The following is a 22,957-nucleotide window of genomic DNA, read 5'->3' as shown; positions in this document are numbered from 1 at the left end:
TAGCCCAAGAAAATATTAGGCTGCAAAACAAGATTTCAGCCTTTTATTAAATGTACGTTTTTATTGCGGTACATCACTGTCAAACAGAAATAATCTAAATAATGGTTACACAGCATCACAAAGTTCATGCTCATTTTATTACAACAAGACATGACTCAATATGGCATTTTATGATCTGTTGTTTTTATCTTGTGATTTTGTGTAATCTTTTCCAAACAGATGAGCTAAAACAGAGTTTATGTCCATCCCCCTCCTTATTCATCTCATGACCTGAACTAAACATTAATTTATAAGGAATATACATTTTGAGAGTCAGTACCTCCAAAATCCAGTGAGAAAATTGCTTTCACTCATTCTCTAAGTATATTAACTTGATCAGCTTCAAATAGCTGATTTGACAAAGCTATAAAGATTATATATCAAACAAGTTTTTTTAAAAGACATAAACTATTTGAAGTTTTACAGCAATGATGGATGGGGATTTATATTTCTGTCTAAGTTGTGTACGTGTCTCCTGATCTGTCCTAGGTAAATCAGCTAAAGAAAAGAATATTCCAGATGCTGGAAATCTGAAATATAAACAGAAAATGTTGGGAACACTCAGCAGGCTACACAACATCTGAAGAGAGATGATAGTAAGGTTAGCTTTTAGGTTTTAGGATGCTTCGTCAGAATCCAAAGATGTTTGAGTAACAAAAGCTTCAGTAACAGCCTGCCCTTTACACAAAATGCCACAGAATGAGGGGCTCTAGTCTAGAATATTCTTTTATCCTGGCTCACTGTTTCTTAACTTGTAGCTATTCTTGCACATATTTGTCATGCTACATTTCTTTTGCTCATACTAACTTAAGCTTTTGACTTAACTATTGAATTAGACACCATTGTGCATTGCATACTTCTGCTTCTCTGTACTTTCTTCAAACCTCAATAAATCATTCATATTTATAGCATTCTTCACACCAACATTAGTTCAGGTAATCTGACTCTTCACTCCATTAAGATTAGGCTCATAATTAAAACTTGCAGAAACACATACATAAAATTTAATTGTCCAACCAACTATACTTTGAAAGATTGTTCATATCTACACTTCATTAAATGTCAATAAGGTACATATTATGATTACTATATTGTCCCCAGCGCTTTGTTCAAGTGCCTACTGGTGTCAATCTGAAGGATGAAAACTTCGTTTTTCTGGTTACTGATTTTTCCTCATAAATAGCTTGTTTAGATCATCAGATTAGGTTACCAGCAGGTTAGGGCATCAACACTTTGTGGTAAAGTTAACTCGGTTGTGTCAGATTTGGTTTCAGCTTTACCCACATATATTTTATTATTTTATTCACATAACAGACTCTTCAAATTAAAATTAAAAATGTCATTTCCGTAGTTGAACCACCTGTTTATGTTAAATAATTATCTAACACATACTATTCAAATTGCACCATAATTGCTGAAATAATTTATTAAAAGTAGTCAGTATCAGCTATGGTCAGTTGCTGTAAATCTATCAACATCCAAATCTAAAAAATAGTCATCCTAACTATGTCTACTGTTCATTATGGAAGCCTGGTGAAGAGGGCTTATAATTACCAGATAAAAGACTGAGTGAAAAACAAAGGATGCTTTGTAATGCCTGGTTGCATAAGCAGTAGTTTTGGAGGTTCTGTTTTCTATCTAAGTTATAAAAATAACATTTAGGTTAAAAGAATTATGTTACCATTATAACAAAAGACACTAAGAAATTTGCTCTATGATTTGTACTAGGCATAGAGAAGTTGATAATATTCATAAAATGTGATATATCACTTATATATCTTAAATAATGATATTCACCACATGTCCAACAAATAACAGCAACTACTCCCTCAGAATAAAATAGATTGAATTTTCAAATTAACTATTTAAATAAATGATGCCACATACAATGGCACGTCTCTAATAAACAATTATCAAATGAGAAATGAAGGTCTGTTAAACTGATATATTCTGAAGATTAAAGGCAGCAACAGTAAGAAGAATTATAACATGAAATTGTCACAAGGCCCCTGAACAAGACCAAGTACAAACAGGCCACCCAAAGTTTAACATGCATTAACAGTTAAACATTAATTGCTCCATTTGGTGCCTGCTGACGTGAAGGTTCAAGCACAAAAGCTGGAAAACAACACTGATAAGTCATAGAAAAACACACTGCTTTCTCCTAATGAGATAATATAAAGTACAATTGATGCTCTTGAAATGAATCAGGTTCAAGACCAATGTTGATTTTCTGTGCTGCAAGAATTTTTGTATCGCCTGGAGTGTTTGTTTAATCATTTGGTCTGCTGAGCTTGTTCCGAAAACTAAGGTCCAATAAATAAGAGTACTTTGACGAAATATTTCAAGCTAAAATCTAATGACAGGACACACAAAATGTGAAGCCCAGTGTGGACATACAGCATAGCTCTTTTAATATGAACAAAAGTAATAACATGCTGCAATGGGGACAGGCAATCAATATTAAAACTGAGTCAAGACGAGAATGGTAACAAAGCTTCTTACGGTAGACTGAGGGTGTTCAGAAACAGGAGATTATTTGATGACCGTTTTTTCTTATTGGGGGAGTTACAATACTACACAGCTGATGAGAAAAAGAAAGAATTGAAAACTGACACCCCTTTAAAATACATCAGCACGAATAATATTTGAAGAAAGTTAGTGAACGAGGAAGAAAATAATTCTTTTTCAGCGGAAAGGAAAACATGATGACATAATTTAGTTATATTATTCTAATTTGCTTTATGTAGGAAAGCTAATCTGAAGTGTAACTTGAAAGTTAAACAGTTGATTGATGGTATATGCCAATATTTGGGCCTAGGAGGACTATAAAAGTTTATTTTAAAACATTCCAATCAACATATAAACTAATATTGCATTCCTGCAGGGTTGACACTTCTGACTTGTGCCTGTTCTTTGAAAGACCCACCCAGTTAGCCACATTAATCTATTTATATGTGGGAAAATTTTAACTTTAACTTTGTAATCGCCACTTTACAATTACCTATCAAAATGAAAATGATTAAGTTGTGAAATTATTAACACCAAGGCGGTGCTGAGCACAACCGTAGGTTAGACCATTATCCTTCTGAACGTATGACTTGGATTCGAATACAGCTCTGAGGAATAAAAAAATTCAATCTCACTTAACAGCAATGAGGAGTTAGTCATTAAACTAATAACACTATCCTTCCATCCCTGGACATCTCAGTCCAGAATACAGGCTAAAATGTCATCTGGCAAATTGGCTGGAACTATAGTACCGTAACATACTTGTTAATTTTTTCTACTACAGTTGGTCGAACATTTCAGGGTCGATGGAAAAGTTAGGCGGACATAATTTTTCCAATGTGCAGTTTGGAGTGACACTAAGCAAAGTTTTCAAACTTCTGCACAAAGTATGACAATTATGGATGACTTGTAAATTAAATTAATTCTAGGCAATCTAAAGCTGGTCCCAGTGGATAAAAGTTCAAAGCACAAAATAATTCATAATTCAGAACTAATTTGTCAATCTCATTCAATGACCATAAGGGTGAGGCAAAACAACAAATGGAAATGTCATGCTTGTCCAATACTGATGTATTTCTGAGGTTGAGGGCTGAAGCCCATTAATATAGCATTTAGTACGTCTGACTTGTACAAAACCTGAAATGAAAATGCTTCGTGCAATCGCTGGTTGCAGACTTGAAGCATGGGCTGAATTTCTGGGGCTTCCCCAAGGGTGGGAATGGAGGCAGGGGCCCTGAAAATAATGGGAGCAGGGGCCCAAAAACACTGGCATTGGGTGGAGTGTCAATTTCAATGCACCAATCCCACACCGGCAATAATGTGCAGCATAGATGGCTGGGTGGAACAGGAATCCTACTCTCCCTCCAATTCAGATGAATTAAGATAGTTGACAAGTTCATTTAAGAGTTTTTAAGTGTTGAAAATGTTCATTTTTGAAGTGCAGGACAGGTTACTCCTGACTGAAGGCAGACGAGTGCAAAGTGAGGAGCCAATCACAGCTGCCCCAGAACATATTTCCAGTCCCATAAGATGTTTAGTGAGGCAATGAGGGATTGGGCACTTGGTTAGGGGGTGCACTTGGTGCTGCACAGGTGCAGGGGGAGTGGGCACTCAGCACCCAAGCTTCGAACATATTCTGCACCCCTGGCATTGCAGGGGCAGAAGAACAGGGTGGCAAGGCTGCCAAGGATAATTGGGACAATTGGGTGGTCACCTGCCTGGTAGGAAGGCTCCAGTTGGCAATGGGGACATGACTGTCAGGTTTTGGGTCCTGTGGCAATAAGGGACAACACCATTGGCAGAAAGGGCTGAACCCTAGGCATCAGAGGGGAAGAGCATAGGAATGCCAGGGCAGGGAGGCAACAGAGGCCAAACCCTCAACATAAGACCTAACCCCAAAGAAGGAAATACCTGAAGCTGGCCAAGAAGCAATGCTGCTGAAGGCTAGGACTTTCTGGACAGATGGTCAAAGACATCTGTGCCCCAATGCCAAAGACCTCACACCTTGTAACACTGCTCACCATGCCCTGCCAGTAGCCATCAAAATGACTGTGGCCTTCACTGATCAGTTGCAGGCCTTAGTGGCATCTCACAAAAGGCAACACATCTCGCTGGTGTTATGCTGTGGCAGGTGATGTGTGCCAAGTGGATCAATTCCACAAGGGAAACTTGGCCATGCTATCACAGTGGTTTTGCAATTTGTATTTATTACAAGAAGATGCGTACACTGGATTCAGAAGTAATGAGTCCACTAACTTCAGAGATTTTAAAGCTTAAATTAAAACATTTATAAATGAAAGAAAAGAATTCAGACACATATGTAAGATTACTGTTACTTGACATTATAACAAATCTCAAAGTTCCTAATTAACCTGACTCCCAACTACACACCCCCTTTAAGGCAACAGTCCAAAATAGATTTTAAATTGAAATAATCAATCCTGCAAGATTGCCACAGCATCCACTCAATAGTGGAATTCCAAAGTCTTTTAACACAACTCTAGTTACTGGAGCGGCACTTCTTCAGAGTGGCTAGGGCTTCTTCCAAGTCTGTCACATGGTGTAACTTTCAAGGTTTCACACGGTCACTCATTCATAGACTTCCATCCTTCTTTATATATGGTTCTCTCTCTTTAATGTGTAAAATCCCATTGTTCTACATGTCATTGGAAATTTACTTTCCCCATAATATAAAAATCTTTCCTGTCATCATTATGGTCAACATTTCTGGAAAAATAAACGTATTGCTTTGCCTCACTTATCTTGTTAGTTGTAAACATTACACCATCGTTTTGAAAATCAAACAACCCCATCACTTATCTAAAAACGCAAACTTCACACCTTGTGGAGACTTCATCCTAGTTTATCCATCTCCATTTCCAAAGTTTATTTTACACCTACTCTTTTGATAATTCCATTCTTGCAGTCTATCTGACTCTATTTCAATTAAAATCAGCCACCCACATAAGCCTACCTTACAATATCCCACAATACTATTATGAAAAACATGACAGTTTCATGACATTGGTCACTGATGCCATCTTTGCCAGAGCTGGACAGCATATTCATTTAACAACAGACATAGCTTCACACCAGAGGGCAGTCCGTTTCACCTCAATCACTGGATTCCCCAGGAGGGCGTCATGGCCTGAATTTTTCAGTTGGTGTGCGGACTCGGAGGGAGCGGTTGGGGAGCCGATCACCCCCGCACCGCCATTTTACATGGGCGGGTCAATTAAGGCGGGCGGGGGAAGGAGAGTGAGTTTCATGTGACAGTACTAATGACATTGGTGCTGATTTAAGTAAAGATTTTGGGGGGAGGAATTAAAACGTAATTCAATCTCCCTGAGGCTTGGAGCTGCCTCGGGGAGATTGAAGCAGTTTTCAAATAAATAAATAAATGGATCGAAAACTTATTTAAACATGTCCCCTCATGTGACTGTGTCGTGGATGATGGCCCCTAAAAAACGTGAAGGCCACTTGGCCTTTTCGCCTGCCCACCAACCTTAAGGTTGGACAGACATAGTCAACAATGACCTTAATTATTTAATTATTTCCTTAATGGCCTTAACGGGCATTTAAATGTCGGCCGGCATGCAGCCAACTCCGGTGCACGCCTGCTGAATGAAACATCGCGAGACAGCACGATGACATCAGGATGCACGCCCAACATCATCGCGCATCATTTCATGCATCGGTGTGTTGGGCCCACCCCCGCACACCGACTGAAAAATTCTGCCCCATAAATTGCACTCATGTAGCCAATGAGACACCCAGTGACTAGCCAGCGAGATCCATCAACAAAGGGCTTCTACTCTCCCAATGTCCAACTGGTCTGCAACCACAACAAGAGCTTTCTCCTTGTGTCCACTCACTTTCCTGGCAACTGCCTTAACCCCTACGTCCTCTGCCAGTCCAGGCCATCTCAGATTTTCACTCCAATCGCTAAAGCTCATGGATCATCATAGGGGACAAGGGAAATCCCTTGAAGACATAGCTACTGACCCCACTCTGGGAGCCCCAGAACAGGGCACAGAGGCAATACAATTAATGCCAACTTTTCAGTGGTACAACCATTGAGCAGGCCACCTAGCTTCTGAAAATGTGATTCTGGTGCCCTTCAATATAAGGGTCTCAGTTATTGTGGTGGTCTGCTGTGCCCTCCATAACACAGTCCTCCAGAGTGTGGACTTTGAGGATAGTGAGACCCTACAACGTAACAGCTCGTCAGGGGAGGAGCAGGAGGTAAGAGAGGAAGAGAAGGTGGAGGAAAATGGCACTGAACAAAGAGATGCCCCTGCTGTACAACAAGGTGGCCTCCTTCTGCCACCTTCCAGGAAGAGGATCTCCCTCCTCCCCACCACAGCCTCCAGCATTAGACCCAGGTCAGCATCGATGAAGCAGGATCTGCCCTGCCTTGAGTGTCAGGCCTCCGGCTCCCATGTGACATTTTGTTTCCCTCTGGTAAAGTGGAAGGCCTTGGTACAAGTCAGCAGATTTCTCCCTTAGTACAATCAGGAGTGTCAGTGATAGCTGCCATGGGAGGAGAGATGAATCCCACACTTGACCTGATCCACCTCCATTCCCTCGTCCACTAGCTCCAAGTAGACAGGAAATGTGTCTCCATATCAATTAAGGGCTCACCCCTGTGAAAATCTGAACTTTAACCAGTTTCTTATTGGAGTTGAGTTTCTGACCCCCAAAACAGACCTGGTTCCAATTTCCAAACCTCCATGGCGAAAATTCAGCCCATGTGTTAGTTCCATTCCTCAGCACAGACAACCCTTGCAGTTTACATGCTAATTGAACGACATGAAATAAATTGATAATATTTCAAGAGCATCACAGATCTGCACTTTTAGTATTTGAAATACATGTTCATTAGTTTTACGTTATGTTTTAACTCCTCCCTTCTCAAAATCTTTACTCAAATCAGCACCGACATCTTTAGTCCTGTCACATAAAACTGAACGGCCACTACCTTTCTCAGGTATGCTGAGTCCAGGGTGAAATTCCAGATCTTCATAATGTTTTAAAGGAATATTCAGAGTGGAAACAAAATATTGCACAGAACTAGCATTTGGATAGGCAGGGGAATAAGACTGAGGAGTGGAGGCAAAGCCTTGACACTTCACTATAGGAATATTGGAACATGGTGAAAAGTGATCTTCCTGTATTCCTTCAAAGTTTAATTGAATTTAAAATACCAAAATTGCAAAAATCTGAAGCATTAATGTAAATTAATTTGAAGATAACTTCATTCTCTGAAAGAACAGGCCAACTGAGTCATCATGATGAGGACAGTATGTCTTATGCTTCCAGAATCCTTCTCCTGAGAAGATTCAAAATTAAGTATTTTTAATGCAGCACAGCTTAAGACAGATCAATGATTGTACTCCCAACATACATTATCATGTTTAAAATAACTTGTCACCTAAAGGCTCTGCTAAGAACTTTAGGTTTGATACTTCTGTGTAATCACAGTGAAGATTTATTTATAAATCAGGACCACAAATGCTAAAAGAGAAATAAAACACGTCAGACCAGTTATAGAAAGTCAATTTTCACAGTGCTACAATGCAACTGTTTACTGGCCTATTACTGTCACATCTTCATTTTTACAGCTTGGCTCACAATAAAATCAAGATGTTCCATGCTTTGATGCTTTAATTGGACTTGAGATTTTATTAGCTGAAATCTGTCTTGCATTTGCAATGTCATGTAGAAGCGTCACAAAGGAACACTAACGGAAGTTTTAGAACAATATCAGGTTTCAGCTTAAAACCAGATTTAGTGTTACAACGAGCCAGTGCAACTTGATGTCAAAATCAAGAATGAGCTCACCACTCTATCAGGGCTTTCGGAGTTAAAGACAAAAAACAAATTTACCAACATATTCTAATTTTCCAAGGAACTAACTATGCAAAATAGGTTTTGAACAGACTGTTATAAAATATTTCTGGATGAGCAACAACAGATATGTTAATGTAGAATGAGACATTAATATCCATTGATCAAAACATGCTGAGCTTTATGAGGTAAAGTCCCCATTCATTGGTTTATTCATTTTTAGATTTTCTATCCTTTTGAATGCTTCTTTACTGTAGTTACTTAAAGTGACAGTAAGGAAGATACCAAGCCATGAATCTCTCCACCAATCAAGTTGCAGCATACTGGCGGAGTGAATAGGGTCGATTTAAACCCTGCTCCTTCCCACGACTGACGAATGATGGGGGGTAAAAATTTTAAATTGGGTAATGCTTCACCATCCTCCACTTATGTGCCTGCTGCCATTTTATGGCACTAGCAGTACAGTGGGTGTGCCCCCCTCCTCTGTCTTGGAGAGGCGGGATATCTCATTATCGTTTTTTAAAATCAGGCTCCCACAGATGAATTAAAATTTAACAGCTTCCTGCCAGAAGCCAAATGAAGACAGGAACTGTTGGTTCAAGCAGCAATGTGCTTTTCGGAACACTCTTGTGGGTCAGGAGGACTAAGCCCTTTGCCCCTAGCCCCACCTAATCTCTGTTCTCTGGCCTGTTCCATGATCAGCAACTTCCCCTGCTCTCCCCACCCCGACTCTCTAGCCTACTTCACAATCAACTGAAAGCCTCCACCACCCTGATCTCCAGCCTACCCCATGATCAGCCAACAAACCCCCAGCACTGACAATCTGACCAGTTGCTTAACAGGAAGTGGAAGGAAATGATAATGAGGACCCATTGTTAAATTCAGGATATTTGGATTCCCTGCTGTCCCCCTGCACTCTCCCCATAAAAATTGGGGCCAATGTGTTGTTTGAAGGAAAACACAAGTCATACTGTAAGTAAGCTTTTTGTCCTCTCCTCTGCTTGATGCCCTAAAGTGAAATGCTTTGCTTCCACGAGGTTGACATTGACTACATTGGCTTAAAGCAGTCTCTGCCAATGGAATCAGAGCCATTGCTCTGTTAATTTTTGCCATTCATTGTTCCAAATAACTATGATAATGTGTAATCATTATGGCAGTGGATTGGTACTCCCATTTGCTCAATAACCTTGACAGATGCGCCGAGACCCCAGGAGTTAATATTTGTGCAATCTCTTTCCTGGGAAGAACGCAACCAATGTTTTATCATTTCAATGTACTTACCAATACTGAAAGAGGCATTTTACAGCCTGATACCCATGGTCAGGGTGAGAGGTTTAAGGAATAGCTGGATAAGCTGGGCCCATACAGCCTCAAAGAGGCGAGCAAATTGAAATATGTAAAACTGGAAAGTTCAAGTTTTTTTAAAAAGCAGAAGTTTTCAGAGACCAAATGAATATGAGTGATACTTGCTTTTCAGCAAGTTATAAGCTTCATTTTCTGTTATCTGAACTATGACTTAACTCATTACCAAATAATCATTTGACCACTGCCAACTTGCTGAAATGTGCTGGGCTCCTGACAGGATTGAATACAGTTGGATGAATCCTGATCTCAATTTCAGAAATGGATTAGAGAGTAAGTTTGGGCTGTTCAAGGCCAAACATGGGATTTGGTTATAGATTCTTTCATATATGACTGCACTCTCATTGTTATGGAACCAACTTCAAAGCCTTGCAATTATATTTTGTGGCGTTCCCTGATATATGTCGGCTGAAGTCCAAACATGGCAGATTTAGAAAGGTTTGAAAACAGCTAAAATTGCCTGATTCGGGTAAAATTGCAAAAGTAACCCAAGTTTTCCAGTCTAATTTAGTAGCTGCTTGTCTAAACCAAACTAAACAACTACCCACTGACAAAAATCCACAAAAAACCTACCCCTTCCTATTGCAAGGAAACATATTATCATTGGTTTCAGTGAACTTGGGGTGGGATGGCATCTGCAGATCCATCAACTTTGTCAGAACAAGCCAGGTGGTGGAGGGTTGGCAGCATTTTTTGACGGCTATGTTCCAACGGAGCTCAATATTTTCATTTGTCAATAGCAATGATCTAATCTTACCTTGCAGGCACATGGCGATAGCAAAGTCCATGGCCCAACTGACCAAGGCCATCAGCAATCCTAGCAGTATCAGGAAAATCCAGTCTTCCCCCACTTTCGAGATGAGGAATGTTTGACATCGCACAGTACATACTGCAGACAAAAAAAAGTGGCAATCATTATAGAATATAGTGGATTATCAATGAGACAATTCGCAATAATTAATTATGTGGCCAACCAAGCAAAAAGTAATGGGGACTAGGGTTTTACGGTCCCTCCATGGCGCGACTCCCCTCCGGTGGATGCTGCAAACCATTTAAATCTCCATTCAGTTTGACGGGTCCATGATATCGCGCTGGGCGGGAGGGACTGTAAAATCCTGGCCCGGATCTTTATTAATTGTTTACATGTTCAGTCAAAAACAGTTTCATGAGCTTCCATATTGTTCTCTCAATGTTACTAAAGCTGTAAGTGAAAAATTCCTTCATTTTCAACATATGTGTGGTGTTGCAAAAATCTGGTTCGTGGTTTATGTTTTAGAATGTATCTTATAGTTTAGGAATTAAAGTTTTGACTTAACATAAATGGGGGCATCTAATTGAGAAGCTGGTAAACATATCATAGAAACATAGAAAATAGGAGGAGTAGGCCATTCGGCCCTTCGAGCCTGCTCCGTCATTCATTATGATCATGGCTGATCATCCAACTCAATAGCCTGCTCCCGCTTTCTCCCCATATCCTTTGATCCCTTTCGCCCCAAGAGCTATATCTAACTCCTTCTTGAAAACATACAATGTTTTGACCTCAACTACTTTCTGTAGTAACGAATTCCACGGGCTCACCACTCTCTGGGGGAAGAAATTTCTCCTCATCCCAGTCCTAAATGGCCTAACCCATATCCTCAGACTGTGACCCCTGGTTCTGGACTCCCCCACCATCAGGAACATCCTTCCTGCATCTACCCTGTCTAGTCCTGTTAGAATTTTATATGTTTCTATGAGATCCCCTCTCATTCTTTTAAACTACAGCGAATATAATCCTAACCGACTCAATCTCTCCTCACATGTCAGTCCCACCATCCCAGGAATCAGTCTGGTAAACCTTCGCTGCACTCCCTCTATAGCAAGAACATCCGTCCTCAGATAAGGAGACCAAAACTGCACACAATATTCCAGGTGTGGTCTCAACAAGGCCCTGTATAATTGCAGCAAGACATCCCTGCTCCTGTACTCGAATCCTCTGGCTATGAAGGCCAACATACCATTTGCCTTCTTTACCGCCTGCTGCACCTGCATGCTTACCTTCAGCGACTAGTGTACGAGGACACCCAGGTCTCATTGCACATTCCCCTCTCTTAATTTATAGCCATTCAGATAACAATCTGCCTTCCTGTTTTTGCTACCAAAGTGGATAGCCTCACATTTATCCACATTATACTGCATCTGCCATGCATTTGCCTACTCACTCAGCTTGTCTAAATCATACTGAAGCATCTCTGCATCCTTCTCACAGCTCACCCTCCCACCCAGCTTTGTGTCATCTGCAAATTTGGAGATATTACATATAGTTCTCTCATCTAAATCATTAATATATATTGTGAATAGCTGGGGTCCCAACACCGATCCCTGCAGTACCCCACTAGTCACTGCCTGCCATTCGGAAAAAGACCCGTTTATTCCTACTCTTTGTTTCCTGTCTGCCAACCAGTTTTCTATCCATCTCAATACACTACCCCCAAACCCATGCGCTTTAATTTTACACGCTAATCTCTTATGTGGGACTTTGTCAAAAGCCTTCTGAAAGTCCAAATAAGCCACATCCACTGGCTCCCCTTCATCAACATTGTTACATTCTCAAAAAATTCCAATAGGTTTGTTAAGCATGATTTCTCTTTCATAAATCCATGCTGACTCTGGTAATAACTGATCAGTGCAATTCAAACAAGCCTAGTTTTAATGAACTGGTGTTTACCTTACAAGTTCAGAGTTGATAGTGGAAAAAAAACTTGAACAATGAAGGACCCATATCTGGACCTCTTGATGGAGCCATGGTTTCTATTATTATCTCAATAAAGGGAGTTAAAAGCTAGCAATTCTGGGAAAGAGAGTCAAACTCCATTAGAGATAGAAAGCATTCATATAGGTTGTAGAATCAAGAGGTTGTGTTGTAGGTAAAATAATTTGTTTACATCTCTGTTTGCGACCATCCCAAAGCATGATACATTGTCTTAGAGATGGGCTGTGGGGATAGAAGGTTCTTTTGATTAAATTATCTGGGGGTTTAATAATAGAAGCAAGCAGTCCAGTTTGGAAAGAGGGAGGGGCAGTTGCAGCTTTCATCTAGATGTAGACTGCAACTCACTGAGTGGGAAGAACCAAAGAAAATAAATGCTAGTCAGTTCGGCCTGCATTTCAAGCAGCGAAAATACTAACTCCATTGTTCACCACATGGAACATGGGTGGGGCTCTATCTCAGTTTGGATTTCATGGGGGAAAAGCAGCTGGAAAATTTGTTCTAGCTTCCAGCTAGTGGAAGGAATTTGGTGATTCTCACAGAGCCTCATGGTAGAAATCAATCAGCAGAAATAGCTTGGAAGTTGCGAGAAGGCAGTCGGGTATCTGCTAGCAACCAGAACAAGGAGCTGAGGCAGCCACAGCCCTGAGGCCTTAAAGAAAAGCTGGGGAGTTGCTTAGCCAAAAAGCTAATGGAAGGATCCTTGTAAATCTTGTACTCTGGAGAATAACTGGAACACCAAAGAGAATTAGAGTGAAATCCAGAAAGCTGTGGTATACCTTTTGGGTTGTCCCCTGATGACGTGAATGAACCTTAATGTATAAGGGATTTTTTCTGGTGGTGCAGGGGGTAAAAAGTAGAACTGAGTTCATAGCCTAAGTGGTTGTAAACTATAGTGTTAAGTTAATAGTGCTTGCTTTGATTCTTATGTACAATAAAGTTTGGTTTGGTTTAAAAACGTGAAATTTTATGGCATAGTTCTGTCGGTTGATCACTGAGCATTCAGATTTCCCTTTAAGCTTTAGCTGCTCCTATCAGGATCATAACAATGACCATTATTTAATGGGACAGTTTGTCACGACAACATGTCCAGTCAGACAAAGCTGTGATGATGCTATCAGGAATGCACAGTTGCCAAAGGGGTACTAATCAGACCAAATAGCAATATGCTTTTTAATTCCAACTAAGGATTAAAAAAAAGAGTGCAGTGAATCTCCGCCAAGATTTTGCAGTGGTAATAACAGCAAAACTGTCAGTATTCACCACCATGATGCCACTGAAACTGACAACACTTATGGAGTCTGCACATGCTCAGAATAACATGGAGATCCAGAAGTTGCTTCTATACAAGTGATTTTATGCTTCTCTATAGTGTGCAGTTGAGATAAGCAATTAGTGAATTTAGAATCACAGAATTTTAACAGCACAGAAGGAGGTCATTCGGCCCATTATGTCTGCACCAGCTCTCCAAATGAGCATTATGACCTAGTGCCATTGCCCTGCCTTTTCCCCGCACCCCTGCACATTGTTTCTATTCAAATAATCATCTAATGCCCTCTTGAATACCTCAATTGAATCTGCCTCCACCACACTTCCAGGCAGTGCATTCTAAACCCAAAACACTCGTTGTGTGAAAAAGTTCTCTCTCATGTGTCATTTGCTTCTTTTGCAAATCACTAAACCTGTGCCCTTTCGTCATTGATCCTTTTACAAGTGGGAACAGCTTCTCCCTATCGACTCTGTCCAGCCCCCTCATGATTTCGAACATCTCTATCAAATCTCCCCTTCTTCTTTCCAAGGAGAACAGTCCCAATCTCTCCAATCTACCTTCGTAACTGAAGTTTTCCACCGCAGGAATCATTTTTGTAAACCTCTTCTGCACTCTGTCCAATGTGTTCACATCCATCCTATAACGTAGTACACAGTACTCCAGCTGAGGTCTAACAAGTGTCTTATATAAATTCAGCATAACCTCCTTGCTCTTGTACTCTATGCCCCTATTAATAAAGCCCAGGATACTATATGCTTTATTAACTGCTCTCTCCACCTGTCCTACCACCTTCAATGATCTATGCACAAATACACCCAGGTCTTTCTGCTCCTGCACCCCCTTCGAAATTTCACCCCTTATTTTATATTCTCTCCATGTTCTTCCCACCAAGATGCATCACACTTCTCACCTATCTGCCCACTCCACCAACTCATCTATGTCCTTTTGAAGTTCTACACTGCCCTCCTCGCAGTTTACAACACTCCCAAGCTTCGTCTCATCCGCAAGCTTTCAAATTGCCCCATATACACCAAGATCTAGATCATTAATATCTATCAGGAAAAGCAAGGGTCCCAATGGTGATCTCTGGGGAACTCCACTCCGAACCTTCCTCCAGCCCGAAAAATATCATCCATGTGTAAATTCCCTTTTAGGCCCTTAATCGGCCCCACTCCTCCTTTTACTCTCTGCTTCCTATTTTTCAGCCAATTTTCTATCCATGTTGCGACTGTCCCTTTTATTCCATGAGCAATAACTCTTCTCACAAATCGGTGGCACTGTATCAAATGCCTTTTGAAAGCCATGTACACAACATCAACAGCATTGCCCTCATTGACCTTTTCTGTTACCTCTTCCAAAAACTCCAGCAAGTTAATCAAACATGATTTCCCCTTTAGAAATCCATGCTGGCTCTTCCTTATCAACCCATGTTTTTCCATGTGACTACTAATTCTATCCCAAGTAATTGTTTCTAGAATCTTGCCCACCACTGAAATTAAACTGACTGATCTGTAATTGCTGGGCTTATCCTTACAACCTTTTTTGAACAAGGGGCATAATGTTTGCAATTCTCCAGTCCTCTGGCTCTTCCTGAGTCTAGGGAAGACTGAAAAATTATGGCCAGTGCCCCTGCAATTTCTACTGCAATTTCCTTCAATATCCTTGGGGATGCATCTTGTCCAGTCCCAGTGCCTTGTCAACTTTAAGTACTAACAGTCTATTCAACACTTCCTCCTTAATAATTTTGAACCCTTCTAGTGACAGAGTTTCCTCGTCTGTCACCATGGCCTGGGAAGTATCTACCTCCTTGGTAAAGACAGATGTAAAGTAATAATTTAATACCTCAGCCATGGCCCTTTCGTCCATGTGTAAATTCCCTTTTAGGTCCCTAATCTGCCCTACTCCTCCTTTTACCACCCTTTTACTACTTATATGCCTATAGAAGACTTTGGGATTGCCCTTTACGTTGCCTGCTAGTCTTCTCTCATAATCTCTCTTCGCTTCTCTAATATGCTTTTTCACCTCCCCTCTGAACCTTCTGTATTCCTCGTGGTTCTCAATTGTATTTTCTACCTAACACCTGTCATAAGCACATTTTTTCTTCTTTATCTTAATTTCTATCTCTTTTTTCATACAGGAAGCTCTGGATTTCTTTGCCCTACCTTTCCCTTTCAATGGAATATACCTGGACTGTGCCCAAATCAATTCTTTTCTGAAGGTAGCCCATTGTTCAACTACAGTTTTTACCTCCAATCTTTCGTTCCAGTCTATCTGGCCCAGCTCCGTTCTTGCCCCATTGAAGTCGGCTCTCATCCAGTTAATTATTCTTACTCTGGATTGCCTATCGTCCTTTTCTATCGTCCTAAAACGTATAATACAATGATCACTGGCTCCTAAGTGTTCCCCCAGTGACATTTGGTCTACTTGGCCCACCTCATTTCCAAGAACCAGATCCAGCAGTGCATCTTTTCTTGTTGGATTGGACACATACTGTTGTAGAAAGCTTTCCTGAACACAATCTAGGAATTTTTTCCCCTCTCCACCCTTTACACTACCACTGTCCCATTCTACATTCAGCTAATTAAACTCACCCATTCTAGCTACTCTATAATGCTTGTATCTCTCTGTAATTTCCCTGCAGATTTGTTCTTCTACTAGTTGGCGGTCTGTAAGCTACACCAAGTAATGGAATTGCACCCTTTTCATTCTTTAGCTCTAGCCAAATTGATTCTGTCCGTGAACCCTTTGGGACATCCTCTTTCTCCAGCACTGCAATGCTCTCCTTAGCCAATACAGCCAGCCCTCCTCCTCTCCTTCCTTTCCTATCTTTTCTAAACGCCTTGTGCCTGGGAATATTTAACACCCAGTTTTGCCCTTCCTTGAGCCAGGTCTCTGTTATTGCCACAACATCATATTTCCACATGGCAATCTGCGCCTGTAACTCCCCAATCTTATTTACTATACTTCGTGCATTCACATACATGCATAGTAACCCTGATTTAGATTTTGTTACTTTCTCCCTCACCGTGACTTCACCTATTAACTTACTATTCTCTATACTAGAGCTATCTGTCCCTCCCAGTATTTTGTGCACCCTCGTATTCCTCTCTAATATCTTCTCTCCATTCCCACACCCTTACAGAGTTAGCTTAAAGCCTTCCCAACAGCAGTAACAAAACGCCCCGCAAGGAAGTCAGTCCCAGCCGAGTTTCATTTTATGCTGTTCGTCTCACTGTAAAATCCCTTGAAAAGGTTGCACCTTGTTGAATGAGGTGTAACTGGGTTTTTAACTGTGTACTAACTTCATAATTACTGTTAAATACCCTCACTAGTTCTGAATAGCTAATTTTATATTTGTGGAAGGTCAGTAAATTCATGATGAAAAATTCCACGTTTTAGAAAATATACTTCTTTTTATATTGATGTTTTAGCTTCTATTTAAATCCAATCACAATTTATTCCACTGTCTGAAAACTTACAAGTGAAAGATAATCAGTGGTTTTTAACTTGCTGGTTTGCTGTCTGAGAATACTTCAATACGATTGGCTGCTTACCCTGCCTGCTGACATTTGCATGCCTGGGCATCCCTTTGACTTGGTGCCACACTTAAACTGCCACCGGGCAAGGGGAAGTCCACATCACAGAGATCGCTAGATCTTTCTGAGCAGCTTTCATTGAGGTCAGTGGCCAGCACCAGTGCTTTGCTGTTGATTGCAAAAACTACCACAATATCTGCAATAGCAAAGCCTTCAGACTGGACAATATCACTGTTCTAGGAACTATACCTGCCGAAAACTGGAAGTTGATAATATCCTTTAAACATCCAGGAAATTTAGATTGAAAGAATGACAGAAGAGTGACAGATTGGGAGATTGTACTAAACTGGAATTAGTAGTTAATTCTCTCCATCTCCTCTGCCCATAATCCAATGTCCTTTTGCAGTAAACATTTGACACTGGATATATGCTAACCCTTATGGAGTTTGCTAAACCTTGATACTAAAACTAGTTTAAGTACTGGCGTGTGGCACTGTCCTCAGTATCAGGAACGTAACTTGTACAAATTAAAGGCAAAATGTTTTCTTAGTGGGTACCTGTTGTACAATAACATTTGCCATGCTAACACAGAGTATAAAAAAATGATACCACCCATTTGCTAGAACCAGCCACATTAATGAAATCCTCCTAATTTTAGTCTTAATAATTTACGTAGCTGACAAATTATCTTTACTTAGAGTAAAATCTATTCAGAATCCCTTCAATACATTTTGCTCAAAAATAGCCAAAGCTGGGAGATATTTATTTATCTTTTTAAGTTTACTCAGAGTAAATTACACAGCATTAGCTTTCAAGCTGTAAACATGTTATATAGTTCCCTATGAAGGGGGTGAAGTACCATATGCAGCAGTGCACTTCAGTGATTCAATACACCTGTCTGTTGGCACTAATGTGCAGGTATGGAACAACAGAACTCAGAGCCTGAAGTGCAAGAATGGGATTCAACACTGAATGCTGCTTCTCTTCCAGCACCTGAGAAACAGTAGTCCTAAAGAATTTACTTTTTGTTAGTGACCTACAAAATGCTGCCACATACAGCATTGATCATTTTTATTACATCACAATTATTAATTTGTTAGGGAAAATAAAGCAGAGAGAATGATCATGTAAATAATATCACACCGGAAGGGAAGATATACAACTTTTCTAAGACTTCTGATGCTGGAATGGAGACGGAACTGGATGCAAATTTATGCCTATTAGAGGCAGACAATGTCAGAATTTCTTCCAGAGACTGTAACAAGTAATCAGTGAAAAATGCTCTTCATCACTCAGCCCGAGGCTGGGTTTTTAATAATGATCTCATCTAATACTTAGGACTTGTAAGAACAAATCGGGTAAAATCTGGTTGTGACCTCTCTCAGGTGCATAAGCAACAGCATGCACCTGAGCCAAGACTCACTCAAATTTGGGCTTTGGGCTTCATTTTGATAATTGAGGTGAGCTGTTGATGCCTGTCACGCCTCCTTCAAAAGATTAACTTATGGACCTTTCACCTTGCTAGCAGCAGGCCCTTAGGCAAGATCCAGGGAAGTGAGTGTGCAACATGAGAGAGGCTGATCACTGAATGTCAGTGCCCCTCAGGAACACAGTGGGGTACTTATTGCTTTGTTGCTGGCGAACCACAGCAACTGCTTAAGACTCCTGAATGAAGACCGGTGTGGATTTCCCACCAAGCACTGGTCACTTTAACAGAGGAGGCATAAAACAAGCAAAATACTTTAATTTACAGATATAAAGGGTCTAAAGTCCATGTACGGTGGCTACAAAAGAACCAAATTTAGTTCAAATCAATAGTATTTACTTTCCAATTTATTAATTCTTATTAAACCTTGAAAGTTAATAGGCGTTTGATTGATTAGATAGGTATAAGTGAAAACCAGCAAAAAAAAGTAGCCTGGTGATCAAATTCATTTGGGTGTTTTGAAAGGAAAAAAACATTTATCTTTATGAAAATCATCGTTTTTTTCATTGGCTTAGGCATTGTTGAATAATGAATAAAATGGTCAATATGGAAATCAACATGCTGTGCACATCATCAAACCATGGCAAAGAATTTGACTTAAAATAAAAAAGCAGCTGTGTGATAACATACATATGGAAAGCTTGCTCCCCCCGTTGTCTTCAGCAAATTACAAAACTAATTGATCCTCATGACATTGTTCATGGACAGAATGGGCAGGATCAGAATAACAGATCTGAAGTCGTAAATTAATAAATTCAGATAGAATTCATTTCAATTCTTTTGTGAATTGTCACCAATTTATAAAATATGCTGTAGTAATTTAATTATAAAATGCAGGAGCTATTTAATAAATGTAATAGGTAATTTGATTATTAATTTATGCAGTAATGTCATTATTAAATACAATCACTAAACTACTGAATTAAAAAACATAATGACCAATTTAATAAATTACAGAATTTAGACACTAACTTACTGAATTATATAATTGGGCCTGTCAAGTGATTTTAAAAAACCATGATTAATTTCACAATTAAATTTTTAATCAGTTAATCTCTGCTTTAATTGCACATTAATTGATACGATTGCTGCAACCAGATAATTCAAATTTGTTTCATAATTAATGCTAGCATCATCATCCAAAAACCACTCCAGCATAAAAAAACCTATTTTCCTATTTCTGGATTCGTAAAGTTGGTGCCTCTTCAACATTTTGTATTTATTTACAAGCAATTACGCCAAGAAGCTCATAAACTGAACTGTTTATTGCAGAGATCAAAAGCTTTTGAACCATTTCATCCAAAAGTGTAAATTTAAAAGGAAAACTGCTAGGCTTTACATAGCTATAGGATGCAAAAAGAATGCAATACCGCCAATAGTCTAAAAGGAATTTCAGTTCAATTCCTTGCTGCAATTTCACCAGTTGCTTTGACCAGCAAGATTGATGTCATTTTCAGGCAATAATACTGCTTGCTGCTTATTGACTGGAACTGATTGGAAAGTGAGAAAAGTCATTCACATGGGATTGTCATTGCCGGCATTGTCAAGTATTTCACGCAATGTGGAGTTCCATCTAGTTAAAACACTTTGTAAGAGATTCTTATTTCTGTCCATTTGTGGAGTATTGTATTTCTTGTTCTGTGCTATTAGCTGCACTATGTTTGAAATGTCCCATGAGCTTTCGACATGTTGTCAACAAGTGTTTGGCCCAGCAATATTAATGTCCAATATCATTGATTGTTGTAGAGTATGAGTGGGGCATGGCACATTTTTAAATGGAAAAAGTTGGGTGCTGCTATCATTGCGTGTCCACTTTCAATACCAACTCTTATCACCTTACTTGCATATGCAACTCTTTTTCCACATGTAAGAAATGCTCTGCACATGCTGCAGCATAGTGCCTTTTCAGTCTGCTATAACGATAGTGCAAAAGATTGCTGCTGCTTGGATATTGCAATCATCAATGAAGAAAGGGACCACTAGTGTCAGAGGGCTTTTTAATGTTTTAACCTTTAAAATAGCCCATGAAAAAGTACCAAGGCAATATGCATAACTGACATAAATAAGATTGAAGTTTTAGATAAGCTGAACAAAAAAAATCCCTCCAGTTAAATTGTATTTATTCTGGATGTTGAAAGATAATTTTGAGGAGATCTGACACTGAATCATTATAATGGAGTTAATGGGGACTGAGAAAGCACGAGCAGATTGGAAACAACCAAATGTGCTGCCCATATTCAAAAGGGTGACAGAGCATATATAGGTAATTTCAGACCCAGTTGTCTAACTTCTATCCTATGTAAAATAATGAAATTGATTATTGAGAGGAAACTTGAAGATTATTTGTACAACAACCACCTGGTAAACGACAGTCAACATGTCTTTTAACAGTGAAGGTCCTGCCTGGCCAAATTCATTGACTTCCTTTAGGAAGTGACAACCAACCAGCAATGTTACAAACATTTCTTTCCCCCATTTGTCACAGGGTGTGGGCATTGTTGGAAAAGTCAGCCCTTTACTGCCCATCCAAATTACCCTCGAGGAGGCGGTGGAGAGCTACCTGCTTGAACTGCTGCAGTTCTATGTTGTGCAGCTACACCTACAGTTCGATTAAGGAGGGAGTGAGTTCCAGGATCTTGATCCTGTGAAACTGAAGAAATGGTGATGTATTTCGAAGTCAGAATGGTGTGAGACTTGGAGGGGAATTTTCAGGTGGTGGTGTTCCCATGCATCTTCTTGGTGGTAGAGGCCACAGGTTTGGAAGGTGCCGCCAAAGGAGCTTGATGAGTTGCTGCAGTGCATCTTATAGGTGATATACACTGTTGCCAGTGTGTGCCAGTAATGGAGGGAGTGAATGTTTAAGGTGGTGGATGGGATGCCAATCTCGGGGCCAATTACACCGCATGTTGAGGTGACTGTCTCTCTTGAAAGGCGGAGCCTTCTTTGGCACTGTACCTCTGTCATGTCGAGGTAGCTGGATCTCTGCCTGTAGACTCTTCCAGCTAGGTACTGGCACCTTCCCCTGCCCCTTCTCCCTTGCAAGGCCTGCTGGCCTTCAACCCTTTCAGGTTGTGCCTCTCGTTCTTGAGGTCAGACTCTGTTAGGGTGCCTGTGGGCAACAGGCATCCTTGACCCCTCCTCCTCCCTTGAGGAGGTCCCTCCAGCAGAGTACAAAATGCCCATTTCAAACCTTATTCTTGCAGAGGTTTGACTTAAATTATGAAGGGGCCTGTCTGCAGAAAGCCTCTGCAAAGATTTAAACCTCCTAAAGTAATATAATTGAACAGACTGCTTCAAGAAATGAACAACAATGCACACATTTACACCTCAATTTGAAGCTCCTACCTCCTCACCTCTCTGTTCCTTCTGGCCCTTATGTCCCGCCCTGGATCCAGAAAGTTTAAAAAAACGTGAATCCCGCCTGCTTGAGTGGCCCATGTGTCAAGTGTAAAAGCACACAGGCCTCTCAAAATCCGTAACGATTGGACTTTTAATGGCCTTAATTGGGCCTTTAATTGTTGATATTTGTATGCACCCGACCACCAAAATATCGCAAAACGGCGTGATGTCAGGAAATCCTCCTGGCGTCATCAGGCACCATTTCGTGCTGAGTCAGGACTGCTGCTTGCCCACACTTGCCACGTAAAATTCTGGCCCAAGAAAACTGAAGGAAATAAAGGCTGACAAGTCCCCTGGATGCAATGGCCTGCATCTTAGGGTCTTAAAGGAAGTGGCTGCAGAGATAGTAGATGCTTTGTAATCTTCCACAACACTCTAGATTCTGGAAACATCCCAGCAGATTGGAAAACCGCAAAAGTAACAACTGCGTTCAGGAAAAGAGGAAGACAAAATGCAAGAAACTATAGGCCAGTTACTCTAACATTTGTCATTGGGAAATGCTAGAATCCATTATTACAGGGATAGTAGCAGCTTATTTAGATAATCATAATATCATGTTGATTCTGCCAGTATGTTTTATGAAATGGAAGTCGTTTGGCAAATTTATGAGAATTCGTGAGGGTGTAATAAGTAGAGTAGATAAAGAGAAAACCATGAATGTAGGGTATTTGGATTCCCAAAAGGCATTTGATAAGGTTCCACATAAAAGGTTACAAATAAGGTAAGAGCTCATGGTGTTTGGAGTGATACACTGG

At 40.3% G+C, this 22,957-nt stretch overlaps 2 protein-coding genes across 4 annotated transcripts in view; one reads left to right on the top strand and one right to left on the bottom strand.

Annotated features, from left to right (window-relative positions):
* The window catches only part of LOC144693842 (chloride channel protein 2-like), a 597,263-nt gene that overhangs the window by 339,118 nt on the left and 235,188 nt on the right, over positions 1 to 22,957 (bottom strand). For both annotated transcript variants that reach the window (XM_078563927.1, XM_078563929.1), the window contains exon 3: positions 10,520 to 10,651. In XM_078563927.1, the coding sequence (XP_078420053.1) occupies positions 10,520 to 10,651 (132 nt within the window). The remainder of the gene's footprint in view (positions 1 to 10,519; positions 10,652 to 22,957) is intronic.
* LOC144693843 (heat shock protein beta-7-like) overlaps positions 1 to 22,957 on the top strand; it is a 566,165-nt gene that overhangs the window by 368,093 nt on the left and 175,115 nt on the right. The window lies entirely within an intron of this gene.

This window comes from Cetorhinus maximus, chromosome 19, assembly GCF_964194155.1.
Source record: "Cetorhinus maximus chromosome 19, sCetMax3.hap1.1, whole genome shotgun sequence".
Lineage (NCBI taxonomy): Eukaryota > Metazoa > Chordata > Chondrichthyes > Lamniformes > Cetorhinidae > Cetorhinus > Cetorhinus maximus.
The sequence above is the reverse complement of the archived record's forward strand: the minus strand, read 5'-3'. Positions and strand labels throughout refer to the sequence as shown.